This window comes from Sarcophilus harrisii, chromosome 1, assembly GCF_902635505.1.
Source record: "Sarcophilus harrisii chromosome 1, mSarHar1.11, whole genome shotgun sequence".
In the NCBI taxonomy this organism is placed as follows: Eukaryota; Metazoa; Chordata; class Mammalia; order Dasyuromorphia; family Dasyuridae; genus Sarcophilus; species Sarcophilus harrisii.
Genome location: NC_045426.1, coordinates 634,352,606 through 634,370,446, shown reverse-complemented (window position 1 = coordinate 634,370,446; position 17,841 = coordinate 634,352,606). Strand labels below are relative to the sequence as shown.

Here is a 17,841-nt window from a genome sequence, read left to right as displayed (position 1 = left end):
CAACCATGCCCAGACTAATAATGGCAGAGAACTAATGGGAGTAGTATTAGAACGTATTCTGTCACTCCTTTCTCAGCAGGCTAATTCAGAATGAAAAAAATAGTTTTAGCATGTAGTAAAGAAAACACTTTGTGAACTGAAAAAGCACTATATAAACACAAAGTATTATATATTTCTGTCCATGCTATGCTATATGTGCACACAGAAACCAGCTTTCAAGAGTATTGTGTTACTAGAGTATCATATCAATAGAAAAATATATAGAATATATTATATTTATAAAGAAAAATAAATGAAAATGATATTAATATTTCCCTTTTATATCATACCATGATATTACAAAAACTGTTAATAAAATACCTGCTATGGGGTATGCATTTATGTATATGTATGGGTCTGAATAGATTAAATATGTGTGTGTGTGTGTGTGTGTGTGTGTGTGTGTGTGTACATATAAATATATCTGTGCTTAACTGTATCCTGTTTGGAGAAGGTAGGGCGGATGAAAGGGGGAAAAAAGAATAAAGTAACAAATACACAGCAGAGAACAAAAAAATAACATACAAGAGAGCAAAGGAAAGCTGGATACTCATATATATGATCTCTTCCATTATTATATATGCTTTCCTGAAATGGAAATTTATTGTTATATATTTTGAATCCTTCCTGATGTTCTGTTATGTACATGACAATGTTTTGTTTGTTTGTTTTTTTAAATTTTCTTTTCTGTGTTTTTCTAGTCTGTTTTTTTTCCCCTTTATTTTTGTATCTAGTTCAATAAAAAGAAAAAAAAAAACAACCTGCTATGAGTCACTATACCTGATGAGAAAGTAGCTGCTTTTAAGAGAACTATAATGGTTTTCCTGATTTCCTTCCCTATCTTTTTTTGCAACTCTCCCTCTTTCACTCCTAATTCTGAGATTTATGATTTGGGAACCAGGGAAATACAACCTAACTCTTTAGTCATCACAGTGCCAATGATTCCAACAATAGCAAGGGCTGACATCACACACATTCCCAAAGAACCTCTAAATAAGGTACAATTTAATAGGTATCATCCCACCGATATTATGTTTACTTTGAGAGAACCATAATATATTTTTTCTCTTACCTACGGTTAATGCTTCAAACAACTGGTGGATAATTTTGATATCTTTCACAATTCCTGATTCCTGTATTCTCTTCACAAAATCATCCAGATGCATATGCTTCTTTGGTAATTCAAAGTTTTTCACGTGGTCATCTATCTTTGTGGCTTCTCTTGGTTTTTCTGTTATTTCACTAATGAGTCTTTTGAGCTCAGGTTGCCTGTCAGCTTGGGAACGCTCAGAAGAAGACATTGATGCTACCATTCTATTTACGAGATCAGCAGGAAAAATACTTATGTCCGTTTTGTATAGACTCTGAAAATCTGAAAGTGCTCTCAGGAGTTTCCCTTGCATTAAATTAATGAGTCCTCGAAGGTAGAGATATCTTGCCAGCAGCACAGAATTATCAGATGTTGGGCAATTGATATCCTTACTCAGAAAGTTGATAAAATCTTCATAATAGGAATGAACACACTGACTCACCAGCGGAAAATGGATTTCTGGTATCTTGAATGTGTACACTGATTTGGAGGTCAGCTTTGGAACTAAAGGCCAACAACAACAAAAGTAAGGTTGAAAGAAAGAAAATCATTGCCATGTGCCTTCAAAGTCATACTTATTTGTTCATCATGACTTTTGGGTGAAATATTTGTATTCCCTGGGAACCATATTTACATGTCCCAATGTTACCAAAAAAAAATCCAAATGCTGCAACACTTGAAAATGGAGTAAGTTCATAATCTACCCCACATTCCTAGATCCCATATTGTTTTTAAGAAGTGTCTCAAAATCTGTTTCAATTAAGCACTTCATTCTGTGCCTGGTATTGTACTAAGCACTGGATTTTTTTTAACTCAAGTTTTTTTCATCAGACTAAGACATTTGCATATACAAAGGGCAGGAAAAAGGGAATTTATATGAAACTGTGAACTTCTATCATATACAGTTTCTTAAGTGTATATTAAATTTAAAATAATAGTAACAAAACTGCCCTGCTTATCTGTGTCCCTTCTGTTCTCTTCTGTGTATTATATTTTTTATATTTCATTGATACTTGTTTATTGTCTGTTTTCCTTTTTGATTACTCAATCACTAACAACTTCATACCCCAAGCAAAGAATTATTTTATCTTCTAAGTATAAAAAAGTATACTTCATACAAAGTAAGTATAAAAGTATAAAGTAAAAGTAAAGTATAAAAAGTAAAGCTAAGTATAAAAGTAAAAAAGTATACTTTATACAAAGAATTATTTTATCATCCTTTATATTCCAAGAACTCTTTAGATACTTCAAACTAACATTATGAGCTAAATTGTTTTACGAATTCACCTAACTCACATAAAACAACCAGTGTGTCATTCAATTAAGGTATTTTAAAAATAATTATCTAGGGGCAGCTATGTGGTGCAGTGAGCACCAGCCCTCAAGTCAGGAGGACAGACATTTAACACTTCCTGGTTGTGTGACCCTGGGCAAGTCACTTTACCCCAATTGCCTCAGCAAAATAATAATAATAATTACTATTATCTACAAGATCTAGGATTGATTTTCTGAATTATAAAAAGGTTTTACCAGCATCTATCACACTTTGGGAAAAGCAATGACACAGATAAATCATTTTATCACCTGTATTACTGCCTTTGTAACTATTCACAGTTTCTAATTTCCGAAGTGATGAATTCCTTGGGGGTAATTCAGGTATTTTTATGTCTTGTAGATTCGGCATGCTCATTACCATTCGTCTGTTAGCTATGTGCTGAGAGGAAAATTTTCGAGAAGCTATTTTCTCAATTGTTGGTCTTCTTGGGCTTATAAGCATGACATTCATTCTAAAAAGACAAACAAACCTTAAATGACCACAGGGCAATATGAATGACACATCCGAGCAGAGAAGTAGAAATTAGACATGTCACTTAAGTGGCAAAACATACTATATAATTAAAGTTGACCAATGACCATTTAACACCTACTGTGCTAGACCATTATAACCTCTAAAACTTATCCTGTATCCAAAAAGAAAATCCAAAAACTTAACAGGAGCAGGCATCTTTAGCTGCAGAGTTTCTTACTATTTTTTGCATTCTGGGGTTGTGCTGTATAGTTAAGCCCATGTACCTTATCTTAGAAGATTTTTAAATGCCCAAAATAAAATACATAGGATCACTAAAGAAACTAATTGGTTTAAATGAATTGAGTGGAATGGAATTAAAAGCTAGTCATCAAAATTTTTTTTAAAAAAACAATTTCATGGAGCAGCTAGATGGTGCAGCAGATAGAGTGCTGGCCTGAAGTCAAGAGGCCCTGAATTCAAATCTCAGACCTGAGTCTTAGACACTTAACACGTCCTAACTGTATGACTTAACCTAATTGCCTTATATATTATAAGGCAATTAATATAATATATTATAATATAATATAATATATATATATATATATATATATATATATATATATATATATATTTTATTTTATTTTATTTTTTTTTTTGCTGAGGCAATTGGGGTTAAGTGACTTGCCCAGCTGGGGTCACTAGGAAGTATTGTGTCTGAGGTCGGATTTGAACTCAAGTCCTCCTGACTTCAGGGCTGGTGCTCTATCCACTGCGCCACCTCACTGCTCCAAGAACCCATATTCTAACCCAAATTAAGATATTTTGAGCTTATCATTTCAGCAGACTCTCACCAATACTCAATCTGAGTTTAATATTTTAAGCATGATTATGTGTTTGTTCTAGGAAAATTCTAAAAAGGATTATTAAGAAAGATGACTTATAAAAAGAAAATTGGCAATTTCAAAGAACATAGTTTCACTAAGAACAGGGTATGCTGACTATCCTAAATTTTTTTGTTGTTGACAGAAATGCTAAATTAATAAATGAAGGGAATGTTATGGCTACAGTTTTCCCTAGATTTCAGGAAAGCTTTTGATAAAGTATCTCATATTATTCCTGTGGAGAAGATAGGGAAAGACACACTAAATGACAATATAATTACATGGATTAAGAGCTGAGTGGACCAGACTCAAAGAGCAAGCTATTAATGATTCAGTGGCAGGAGGTTTGCAACAATGTTTGGCCTTCTACTGTTTATCAGTGACTTAAATAAAGGCATAATAGTACTCTATTCAGATTTGTCAATAATACAAATCTGGAAAGGGATAGCTAACACAGTAAATGATAGGATACAAAAGAATCTTGATGGGCTAGAGCAAGGGTTAGTAAATTCCTGTCCTGTTTTCACCCACAAGCTAAGAATAGCTTCTACATTTTTAAAATAAAATTTAATTGTATCTAAAAATGTAAAAAAATATTCTTAGTTCATAGACTTTATAAAAACAGGCCATCCACCACCTGAAGTATGTTGACTCCCTAGGCTAGAGAACATTGGACTGAACTGAATAGAATAAAAGATAGAGATAAATGGAAAATTTTGTATTTGGATACAAAAAATCTACAAGTACAATACTGAAGGGGGGAGACAAGTGAGGAGGAAATGCAGTTCTGAAAAATATCCAAAAGAGCTCACACCTGTCAGATTGACTAAGATAACAGGAAAAGATAATGATAAATATTGGAAGAGATGCGGGAGAATTGGGACTGTAAAGCACTGTTGGTGGAGTTGTGAAATGATCCAACCATTCTGGAGAGCAATCGAACTATGCCCAAAGGGCTATAAAACTGCATATTCTTTGAGGAGGAAAAAGGACCCATATTTTGATTATTTTTATTATTGGAGTCTAGGGCTGCATTAAGAGAGTCATAGCTCCTAGAAATAAGGAAATGATACTCAATGTACTTTGCCATCATTAGACCTTATCTGGAGTATTGTGTTCAGTTTGGGGAGTTTAAGAAGAATATTGATAAGTTTCCTAGGAGGGAAAAGGAGAACTGTCTTGAATCTATGACATTAGAGGATCAGTGAGAAGATTGGTTAAGTTTGTTTTGAGTAAAGAAGACAAGACTTTGGGGAGACATGATAATTGTCTTCAAGTGTCTGAAAGGTTGTCAAGTGGAGGAGAGATTAGATATATTCTATTAGGACCAAATAGGAACAATTAATGAGGGGCATAGAGACATCAACTTAGGTTTGATGTCAACACTAATGTAATAATTAGAGCTGGTCAAGTAGAATGGCTGTCTTAAGAAATGGTAGCCTCAAGCAGAAATTTGGTGACCACTTTTGGGGCAGCTAGGTGGCACAGCAAATAGAGTGCTGAGCCAGGAATCTGGAAGACCTAAATTCAAATCCATCCCCAGATACTTCCTAATTGTGTGACCTTGGGTAAGTCAATTAACTTGTCTTAGCAAAAAAGGGCTAACAATAGGACCTCCCCTCCTAGGATTATGAGAATCAAATAAAATAACATTTGCAAAGCACTTATCATAATGTTGGTTACACAGTAGGCATTTAAGAAAGTTTTATTTTTCCCCCGCCCTTCCCCACCTGTCTGATAAGTAGCAGTAGGGATTCCTTTTGGGTATGATTGCTACTGAGATAAACTTCTAACTAAAATTTTGTGATGAATAACGGGAAAGACTAAATGGATGAAGAACGCCTATTATACTAATTGTCATATGAAGTCAGATAGATAGCTCATCCATGTGTATGTGTGTGTGTGTGTGTGTGTGTGTGTGTGTGTGTATTTTGGACAGATTTTGCAAATGAACAATGTGAGCCAAGAATTGAATAGAAGAAAGGGAGCAGGCAATGGCCTTTGGGAAATTAAAAAGTTCCCTTAATGATCCCAAGATTCTCCCTGAAACAAGTCAATCTTTTTAACATCAATATTCTTCTGATGATGTTTTAGGCAGCAAATCATGGAATATTATAGTCTTTGAAAAATTAAGGGGGTTTTGAAGAGATTGTGGTAGACTTACCACATTATAAATGAAGAATTATACAGGATAAACAGTATAAAAGTTGTCAGCAGAGAAATGTACAACTGGTGAAACAAGAAAAAAGAATATAACTGAGAAAGGACCAATGGACAGACTGTGTATGTCATGAGTGATTATAAAATGTCGAGAATATCAAGAGTTTTTCTGTAAATTTAGGTGGATCTTCTATGAAGGATCTGTGGGAAGATTTGGAGGAAGACCCACAAGATGGAGAGTTACAATCTGCATTGTAGGAGGAAATATTCATAATGATAACATCACAATACATTATCAGGATATAAGGGCAGCACTTCTATTAATGTGAGAAATAGAGGATATGCATATTTTACTATGTATATGAGAAACAATATTTGGCACACACAGAGTACAACAAAATCAATATGGTATTAGGAATCTTTACCACGACTTCTACATCACTTATCAGCACATTTGGGACTTTGATACAGTAGTACCACTGTCCTGTTTGCTGAATTAAATGCCTTTGGGATGACTCAGTTCAACGGCTCTCTTACCAAGTTTTCCCTAAAATCCACTGTTTCTCACTCCATCATCAGATGCTGCTGCTCATATTTATCTACAACCTTTCTTCCCAAGAGAATACACACAAGTTTGCATCATAAACAAGGGTTGCCTTTGGCTGCCATCTTTCTCCACTTGGTAAGTAATTCATTGCTGAATAAGCTGCAATCATGGTTTTGTTGTTTTTCTTTTTTGTAGCAACATATTTATAGCAGATCAACTTCTATATAAAATTATGTAATCGGTGCTAATGTTCTTTTTGCTGCTGCTGAGTCATTTCAGTTTTATCCAACTTTCTATGACCCCATTTGAAGTTTTTTTGGCAAAGATATTAAAGTGATTTGCAATTTCCTTCTCTAGTTCATATTAGATTAGATTTTAGAATTAAGGCAAATAGAGTTAAGTGAATTGCTCAGGGTCATCAAATTAAGAAGCATCTAAGGCTAGGTTTGAATACATGAAGATGAGTTTTCCTGATTCCAAACCCACTGTGCTATCTCCACTGCATCACCTAGCTGCCCATGGAATGTTGAATCCGTTACTGAAGTCCATTGCCATTTCTGATTGCTAGTACTTGATTAAATGGTTCAAGGCTGAATTGTTTCAATTATTGAGCATTTACTTTTGTCATTGTAATTCTTTTTGTTATAAACTTTTAAATTTTAATTCTGGTCTTTTTCCTGAGAAGTCAGTGACCTGATTTATCAAAGGTGATTTAAAGATAACACTGTGTCAATAACAAATCTTTTTCCTCTGGCAAAATGCAATCTTTTTCACTTTTTTTGTGTTATTTGATGCTTGCCACCAATTGCCTATCAATTCTTTTCTCAGAAAAAATCACGATGTAAAAGCATCAAGCTCATGGGGTTTTGTTGTTCTTCAGTTGTTTCCTACTGTTTGTGACCCTACAAGAGTGTTTTTTTTTGGGGGGGGGGGGGGGGCAAAGATACTGTAGTGGTTTGCCATTTCCTTTTACAGATTATTTTACAGATTAGGAAATTGAGGCAAACAGGATTAAATTAACTCCACTTTATCTATTTATGTGTGGTCTACAAGTCTTTGGTCTCTCTTTGTTTTTTTCTAACTATAGTTTTCCACATATTTCTCACCATCCTTACCTTTACTCACATTTGCATTGAAACCACCAAGTATCAGAATACACACTGGTTTAATTCAGAATGCCTTAAAAGTTTTGGTAGAATTTCTCAATCTCTTCATCTTCAGCAGCATTGGTTGATGTTAAAACTGGAACTAATTTCATGGTGGTCTTTTTGTTAATAGTTGTCATCAGTTCTACTACATAAGTGAAATAAATTTTTTTGTTTCCTTTGTATAATAAAAATAAGTCTGCCAGCTTTTTTCGAAAGTGACATATATATCTATATATATAATTGCTTTTTAAATTATAAATTATAACCTAAAAGTAAAATCACATCTATTAGTATTCATCATAATCAAAATAATTAGTAGTTATAGCCATTACTTTGATTCATCAAGTATCCACAATTTCATTGCTGGGTATGTATGCTCTCTCCTTACATTCAAATAGCAACCTCTCCTATAATTACCTCTTCCTTATTGTAAATGACCAAACCAAAACCTGGTGGCCAATCACCTGATCATAAGGGTCTCTTAACTTAGGGTAGTCCTTGAATGCCAGATCATTGCTAGATGCAAAATTATCATTCTATAGGAACATATTCTTGGTTTAAGAACCAGGAATCACCCTCAAACCACCATAAAACACAACAATAATAATTTATTGAAAGATTATTCTTATAATTTTAAGCAATAATAACAATAATAAAATTAAGGATTAAGAAATGGAACTATCTTGAGATAAGTTTGAAGCAGTTATTAACCATTATATTAAATCATCTAATTGTAACTTTCAAATGTGATCAATATGTAATGGAATTTTACTGTAATAATTAATCTTCATCCATTAGATGCAGAATCCTGCAGAATTCCTCATCATTGTACAGGGGTGGTGATCAGCTCTCAAAGGCTATGCCAGAGAAACACAAGTTCTAAAAAGTCCATCCTACTAAATAAAAAGGCCTTAAATATAGGTCCTATGATCCTGATGATCAAACATGTCTGATGTTAAGGACCAGCCTAATTAAACTCAGAAAAACTCACTACCCACAAATGGTAACAGGGAGATACATTTTTTAGCCAATTACAAAAAGCCTAAGATCTACATTGGTGGAGGGAATACCTATATCAGTGAAACAAAAAACCTTTGAAAGGCTGAAGTAATTGCTTACCCTTCTCTTAATTTTGTGGATCTGATTTAGGCTATTATGCTTGAGAGGATTAATTATAATGAATATTATATTTGATATCTCCTAAAGAAATGAGATTATCTTAAGATAAGTTTGAAGTAATTGCTGACTATCTGATTTTGGATTTCAGATATTTAGAACAGGTTTTGAAGTAAGTTTACTATGAAGCATAAAGTTTTTGTCAAAATAAAGAAATATTCTTTCCCATTTATTATCCCATTAAGTGATAAATTATGACCCCCGAATCCAGTCACAGAGTAAGCCACAAAAATGGAAAAAAAATGTGTACCTGTCTTCTTCAGACTCAGTGCTAAGTTCCATTTGAGCAAATGCATCCATTCTTCTATTAAGACGAGCTTTAAGAAAAGAATGAAATATGTAGGTCTCTAACACCTGAAATGCACAAGAAAATTTCAATTATAACAAGCAAATTTAAGTGTAACAAGCTTCCTTCTCCACTAATCACAGTTTCTAGCCCATAGGCACTTAATTAGCATTTATTAAATGAACCATCTAGACAAGAAAAAGTAGGGATGACTATTGAGGACTTGTCTCAAATGATTGAGGTAAGAATTATAAAGGCAAAGGTACACAGGAGCAAATCCTCCCTGAGAGGGAATAATCAATTGTGACTTCATCTGAGAGATGGATATTATAGAGATTTCCTTCCATTCAGAATTGTCTTGGCTACCATGACCTTCTCCTCTCCCATTACAGTCAATTGTAGGAATCCCACCTGATAGACACCAATAGCAAAACCCTTCCCTAGCCCATGACTAGCAAATTCCTTCTTCCTGTTATTCTAATCCTTAATGAAAACCTCTTGCTCTTAGCACTTCTCTCTCTCATTCTTATTCAGTTGGGATACTCTGGTTCAAATTTTCTTTTTCCACTTGGAAGCCCCCCCCTACAATGAACAAGTTCCATTTCATCTTCTATCACTTCCTCTTAATTCCCTTCCATCTTCTGGTACTAACCATTCTCCAGTAATGTTCACTCTTCTCAGACATCACCACAGGGCTAGGAGTTAGCATAGTATGTGCTCTCTTGCTGCTCTCAAAAAACTCCCTTTATTGAAGTACAAATAATTTGACTATAATACCCCATCCCGATCTTTGCTGCTGTTATGTAGTGATTTCTAGGTCATTCTCTCTCCTTTCTCAATGAGTTCAATACTTAAAACAGTCTTCCCATTATTGGGGATGCTTGTACACTTGGCTTCCTCCCCCAGCGCTGTGCTACATGAGAATGACACCTGGGATGCCCAGGTAGTAGGAAGAGCTTCCAGTACCCCTGGGAATAGGGGAAAGGAGGTTTATAGTGCTCTATTTTCTTACTTTCCCTCCCCATTCTCCTGGGCTATCCCAGAACCTATCTGAGATGACCTTACCATCTGTCTGGCCTCTATATGCAGTCCCCCAGCATAGTCATCTTAACTACTCAAATAACTTAAGAATGACTGGGCTTTCCCATTTATGAACCATTGAAGGATAAAGACTTTTGGGTCTTTCCATCTTCTTAGAAGCTAAACTGATTTATAAACAATATTTAGGAGAGCAGGGATTCTCTAGTTTTTCTTATTTCCATACCCAGTGCTTTTATAGCATTGTGTTTGACCCAAAGTAACCACCTAATAATTTTTCCCCTTCATTCATTTCTTATAGAGAATCCATACCCTAATACTTAAATTAATCCTTGATACCAAAATCAAACAGAAGATTTTTTCAAACATTTGAACTTCCAAAATCATTAACATTCTCTATGCCTCTAACTTTTAATATTATCCTATCTTAGTCAACTACATAACCAAAACCTATTCACCTTTCCATGATCAAAACTCTGAAAAGTCCTTTCTCTGATCACTACCTCTGGTCCTTCCAGTTCTCCTGGGATACATTCCGCCTAAGCCAGCTCTTGGTTCTAACCATAAACCGCAGTCCCTCCATCTCTATTTTTCTAGTCTATTCTCTTGTTTTAGTTTCACATTCTTTACTTCAGAATTTGACCTTAGTTCAAAAAAGCAATGTTTTCCACCCTTGAATTCCCCCATGCCTTTGTTTTCCTATTCTTCAAGGGCTGCTGAGCCTTCACCATGGATCACTCCCATCATTTACTTTCTCAGCTTTTACTCCTAAATCAATGAACCCTGGAAAAGGGAAGTCAAAAAAATCGTACGAATTGGCTCCACTACAAATTCACATTATTTAACAATATCTGGCATTTATACAGCATGCTATAAATAACTTCCCATACATTATCTCATTTAATCTTAAAGACAATCTTTGAGGTAAGTAGAAAAGTTCTTATTATGCCTATTTTATGGATAAGAAAGTTGATGCCCTAATTAAACTCAGAAAAACCCACCACCCAATTTGGTAACAGGGAGATACATTTTTTAGCCACAGCAATTTTTAAAATTACAAAAGGGCTGAGATCTACATTGGTGAAGGGAATACCCACATAAGTGAAATGAAAAACCCTTGAAGCCTGAAGTAATTGCTTATTTTACCCTTTTCTTAGTTTTGTGGATCTGATTTGGGCTATTATGCTTGGCCTATAGCCACACAGTTAATGGGTATTAGAAGTAAGCTTCAAATAAAGAAATCTCCTGACTCCAAGTTCGGTGCTTTTTCTATCACACCACATTTCTGCTAAATTCAACTAGGCCCTTGCTGTTGTAAGGAAATCTTTTTATTCACCCAAACCTTCTCTTCTTTCCTTAAATCCTCAACTTCAAATCCAATCCTCTCTACCCTGTTTTCTACTTTTCTGGGCTCTCTCATATTCTTTCCTCCATACCTCAGGCTTCTGCTGGAGTATACAGGAGTGATTGTTAAATTTCAGGGCAAGCATTTATACCTCAGAAATCAGCAAATACTACAAATCAGGTCTTGATTTAACATTTCACTGACTGCCTAGATTTAATTAAGTGATCGAGGAAATGCTAATAGTGATGATTAAACCTAACAAATATCATGCATATATTGTTTCCCATAAAGGTGGATGTTAAACATTTATCAGCTCCATCCCAGATTTCAGGGGAAGAAGAGCTAACCCCCTCACTTGCTCCCCTGATCTCATTTCTTCCCTTTCATGAATTTAACCTTTGTCTTCCTCTCAACTTCAAATTCTTTCCATTTCTTTGCTGTCTACATACATGTTCCTGTCTTCCTAAAAGTTGAATTTTTTTTAAGAACATTATCACTTTGTCACCTATATAAAGCTATTGTCCTATGGCTTTTTCCTCTTTTATTGCTAACCTTTTATTAAGAATAGATGACAATGTTTCTACTCTCAGAGTTGCAATTACTATATACAGATGACTCTATCCAGCCTAATCTTTCAAATACATTCTGATCCTATATCTCCAACTTCCTACTGATGTGGTTCGAGGACCAAAATGATATATGTGTGTGATGTAGACACCAGATGATGGCAGGCACCAAAAGTTGGGTTCAGTCATGTGAAGAATTCACAATGGCCATTCTCTTTGGTAAAAGGTAATTTATTTAGGAAAGAGATTATAGACAAAATGAAGGAATACAAATAGACATCAGGAATGGTAAATATGAAAGAATTGGGAGAGCATATGAAAGACAAGTTCTGAAAGGGACATAGCAAAAGAGTTAGCTAGCTATAAGGAGAAGTAAGGTTGAAAAGCAAAGTGGAGTTAGGAGAGACACCACATAACATAGGGAAAGGGAAAGATACCAGAAGGCAGAGTGCCATGGTGGACTCACCCAAAGAAAGGCAGCAGCCATGGGATGGCCCATAAGTAGATTTTATAGGGAAAATATAACTCAGGGTCACAACTGGGATTTCTGATAGGGCATAGTAAGCTGAGACCACTGGAGATTTCTACGGAAGATGGGTCTCAGAAGTTTGACAGAACTTAGATTCCAGACTGATAGACCTCCCCAGAAGGTGGGACCATGGAGCTAAACTGATCTCTCTCAGGGCCTTCTGCCTGCTTGTCTCAGGAATCAATTCTTTAGTTTCTCTGTCCAAAACACCATTCAGGATCTCATTGCTACTAAACACATCCATGTGGATCAGGTGTATAAACATTTATACCACAGCACTCCATTTATGTACCACTGTGGGAATGGAAACCTTTCAGATCTTTGATTCTCTAACTCTAGAGCTATCCAAAAATATATTGAGCTACCCCAGAAAGTAGTAAATTCCCTAGTATTGAAGGTCTTCAAACAGACATTAGATGCCCCAGATTTGAGGGGACTATAAAAAGTAGACCCTTATTCAAGTACAATTTGGTTTATATAACCTTGGTGATCTTTTAAAACTTTTCTTTTTTTTTTTTAGATCATCAGATAATTACAGAAATTAGATAATCTGTATGGTTCCTTCCAACTGTAATCTATACCCTTGTTTTACAGAAAAGAAAACCAAAGTCACATACTGGCTAAAGGGCAGATTTGGAACCAGAACCCAGATATGAGAACTTTTCCTACCTAACTAATAAGATTATCGTGAAGATAAAATGAAATAATGCATGTGAAGTGATTTATCAATTTGCTATATAAATGCCATATATTATTAAATTAAATCAAATCAAAGATATCTATAGTATAAAACATTGTATCAACATGAAAATTGTTGACCCATCAGAATGAAAACTTCTAGATAGAAATCTTATTCAATTGTATATTTTGTAAATAAGTCAAAGTTGAGTTTTTTACTGGCTTAGAAAATCACAAATTTATATTAATTATATTGTGCAGTATTTTTATTTATTTTGTTAATTCTTTCCCAATTACCACTTTAATCTGGTTGAGATGGTTCTTGAGAGTTTTGCCAACATAGTACCCTGCAGGCCTCTCTCTAGTTAGTCTGACACCTCTGTTGACAATCATCTCTTTAGAAAGATGACCATCTTTTAGCTGTTGGATAATGGAAAGAGCTGGCTTTGAATACCAGAAAGTTTTGCCTCTGACATCTGATTATATGGTGCTGGGCAATTCACTTAACTAACCTTTCAGGTTATTTTTAATTGGGTTTCAATCATATTTCATGTATAATTTCAAATAAATCTTCTACCTTCATGGATATTCATAGATACTTACTGACTCTTAAATCCCTAACTTAGAAAAATATGATTTGCATTCATTCATTTAATTAATCAATTAATTGATAAACATTTATTAAGTTTCTACTATGTGCCAGGAACTATGCTAAGCACTAGGATGCAAAAACAAGCAAAAAAAAAAAAAGTCTTGCTTTCAATGAGTTTACAGTCCAAGGTGGGGGAGAGGAATATGCAAACAAATACATACATGTGTGTATGCATATACACACACACACACACACACACAAGCAAGCTATGTATAGGATAAGTAGAAGGTACTACAACTAAGAGGGGTGGAAAGATCTTCCTAGAAAAGATGGAATTTAGTTGGTACTTCAAAGAAACCAGGGAAATCAGTGGGAACAGCTGAGGAAGAGCATTTCAGAAATAGGAGACAATCAGAAAAAATGTTTAGAGTCAAGAGTTGGAATATCTTATTTATGACATAGTTAAGAAGGTGGGGAATAAGGTACAAAAAGACTGGAAAGGTGAGAGACTTGAATTCAAATCCCCACAGTGAACCTTAGTTGCTGCTCTGTGATACATTTTAATTCCTCTAAGTCTGTATATAACAAAGTATTATGGCAGTTTCAGCTACCATCATTTTCATTTCTTTTTTTGATACTACTAGTAAAATCTACTCTGGCCTATACACTCCAAAGAGATCAATTAGGAAAGAACCCACATTTACAATATTTATAGTAGTTATTTTTGTAGTGACAAGGAACTGGAAACTAAGAATATGTCCATCAATTGGGGGATGGCTGAACAACTGAACAAATGAAGGTATACAAAAATAATGGAAGATTATTGTGCTGTAAGAATTGAAGAAGAGAAAATTTCAAAAAGACTTGTGAGAATTTGCTTGAACTTATGCAGTCAACAGAACAAGGAGAATAATTTATTCTATAACATAAATATTATAAATTAAAAAAAAAAAAAAAACTCTGAAAGGCTTAAGAACTTTCATCAAATAAGTGATCAACCATTCCAGAAGACTGATGAACAGGAATGCTGTTCACTTCATGACAAAGAGGAAGAACTAATAAATAGAAGGAGAAACACACTTTTGGATCTTGGCAATGGGAGTGTATATTTTACTGAATTATGCTTATATGAGTTTTGTATTAATTTTTAGAGAGTGGAATTATTTAAAAAATCTTTTAAGTCTAATATTTTAATCTCTTTGCAAAGATATTAGAATAAGAGATATTTTTTACACTCACACATCTCTCTCTCTCTCTCTCTCTCTCTCTGTAAAGCCAACTAATAAAGACATTGATCTATTTTCCTCTGTGCCTGAGACATCCTGTTAAGCATGTGAAGGATTTAGTCCTTACTTTCAAGATGCTTATATTTTAAAATGCAAGTACAGGCAAGCACTTATAAACATAAAATCTTTAATTTTTTAAAATAAAAATATGCTTTTTATTTTTATCTTAAAGGTGACTCAATCTAGTGATTTGTTAAGTTTTTTGGATCAAAAACTAATACCATCCAAAAGAATTCTTGTAGATAAGAAATAATTCCAAGATAAAGTAACAATGATTGATATTTACAAAGCATTTTAATGTTTTCAAAGAACTTAAAAACTATTTGTACCACACAATAGTTCTTGGAATAACTCTTGTGACCTTCTCAGTCTGGAAGATTCTTGCCCCACTAGTTCCACTGATGAGTTTTTCCTGGAGCTCTCATTTTATAAAAGAGCCCAGGTCAGCTTATTTTCATTCCCTTCCTACCCTTGTCCTTACTTCCTGAACTTCAAAACCAAAACTAATTTACGTTACATAGACCTCATAATGGATTTATCTCATCTCATCGAAGTATTGGGTTTGATGTATAAATACTGGATGTTCCACATATCTTATTGCTGTTTGAATTTTAAGCTTTAATATGTTTAAGGCTTAATTAAGTTCCACATGCACAAAAAATTTTGGAAATCCTGCATATGATGGAATAAATTATATCTTTCAACTATAAAAATAAATAACAGCATTGTCTAAGAATGTTAATAACATTATTTTAATTAACCTATTTTACCTGTAATGAATATTTACATTAGTTACATGAATTTAAAAGTTTTTTTTTTTTACCTTTTTATAAAATGGTTGATCCTGTGGTGCTCTTGTTTTGAGGAATTCTTCACTATTGAACACTCTATGTTCATAATTAAGATGGTTTTTTACTTCTCTAATAAGAGAAAGTACATTATGTCATGAAACATCTTTAAAAATATATGAAACTTTTCCATAGTAACAGAACAACAGCTACTGAAAAATAAATACTTTGCAAATATCTTCTTCAGAAAGTCTAGCCCTACCTCCCAGTGACATGGTTTGGATGTAATTGAGTACTTGCTGTTTTCTAGTTGTTTCATGCACACTATATGACTTTCTTACAAAAACAATAAGGGCATAAACTCCTCCCAGGTAAGGACTGTCCTTTCCTTTTCTTAATTTCCACTCTCATTTCAGTTAGTGCAGAGAGTTAGGAAATCAATGATCACTTATCTATTCAATACATTCTAAGATGGCAGAACTGAGAATATTTATGTATGTGTACACACACACATATATCTTATATATCATAATATCTTACACATACACCATAGGTGTCAAACCCTTGATCTGTAGGCTACAAGCCCCACCTTCCCCACCATCTCAAGTACCTCCCAAACCAGATTAAAATGTAATTGGGAAATAATTAACAAAATACATACAAATATAATACAAAATAAATAACATTAACTTGTGATTTTCTAAGTCATCATGAGGCCAGGGATCTGTTAATATTTGAGTTTAACACCACTGGAATATATGTCTAATTTATCATCTCTTTTAGACAGAGGGAAAATGTAGAGCATGATTTTGGCTATTTGTGAATCAAGAAAAGGATCTAATTTAATATTTATAATAGCTAGCATTTATATAGTACTTTAAGGTCTACAAAGCATGAACATATGTTAACTTATTTGATCTCTACCAAATACTAGGATTTTTGGTCATCTATAGGATGTTGTTTTTGTCTTTGTTTTTTTCCATTGGGTTTCTCAGAAAAAGCCCAATTTTTAGCAATCCCAACAGTTTAAATGTTTTCCCCTTATTTTTAAAGATTCTAAATATAAAACCATACGAGTTAAATATATTTCCTCATTCCACTCTGGATTTTTTAACTCTGAAAATTAAGTCCTTCCTTACACACATATGTGAATATATTGAGAGAAGTTAGAACAGTGTAATATAGTAGGAAGAATCCTAGAATTGGAATCATTAAGACTTGGTTTCCAGGCCACTTACTGGAAGTCATATTACTGTCATTTGTAATAAAGGGTAATACCGGTGCAATCTCCCTCACAGAAATTTTGTGAAATAAACCATTTATAATATATCTAATGTGAACTTATACATGAAGATACACTAAAAAAAACTTCTCTCATTTAATTTCTCTATATTTTTGTATGTACTTAATTTATAATTAAGTAAATACTATTTAAAACAGTTTTGCTCCTTCAGAGAATAACCAAAAACATGAGAAATGAACTAAAATCTGAACTGAATATACATTTGGAAGTCAGAAACACCATGAACTGTTTATGTTGAAGTTATTTTTTTCATAATAATGAATCATTATTTAGTAAATAAGTGTATAGTCAGCCAATCAACTAGCGTCTATTATGAATCTACTATGTGCCAGTCACAGCGCTCAATGATAGGGATACAAATAATGCATAGCAAGCAAAGGTTAACAAAAGTTACGCATGATAGTCATTTAGGGTATTTTGAAGTAAGAAACCTCAACAATGGCATCCAGAGAAGTGACAGATCCCTCCTGGAACAGGACACAAAGTGACAGCAGGAGCTATCAGGACAGAGTACATCAAAGAGCCTGTTTTTCTTTGTTAGAGGACTTTGGTGGATGAGAAAGCGTTACAGAATGAGAAAGGGAAGTGCTGGAAAAGAAA

General features: G+C 34.0%; 1 protein-coding gene across 3 annotated transcripts in view; it reads right to left on the bottom strand.

Moving 5' to 3' along the window:
* The window catches only part of DENND3 (DENN domain containing 3), a 120,296-nt gene that overhangs the window by 39,209 nt on the left and 63,246 nt on the right, over positions 1 to 17,841 (bottom strand). For all 3 annotated transcript variants that reach the window (XM_012541852.3, XM_023496524.2, XM_031947266.1), the window contains 4 exons: positions 15,974 to 16,070; positions 9,081 to 9,184; positions 2,714 to 2,916; positions 1,112 to 1,633 (listed from right to left, as the gene is read on the bottom strand). In XM_012541852.3, coding sequence (XP_012397306.2) covers positions 1,112 to 1,633; positions 2,714 to 2,916; positions 9,081 to 9,184; positions 15,974 to 16,070 — 926 coding nt within the window. The remainder of the gene's footprint in view (positions 1 to 1,111; positions 1,634 to 2,713; positions 2,917 to 9,080; positions 9,185 to 15,973; positions 16,071 to 17,841) is intronic.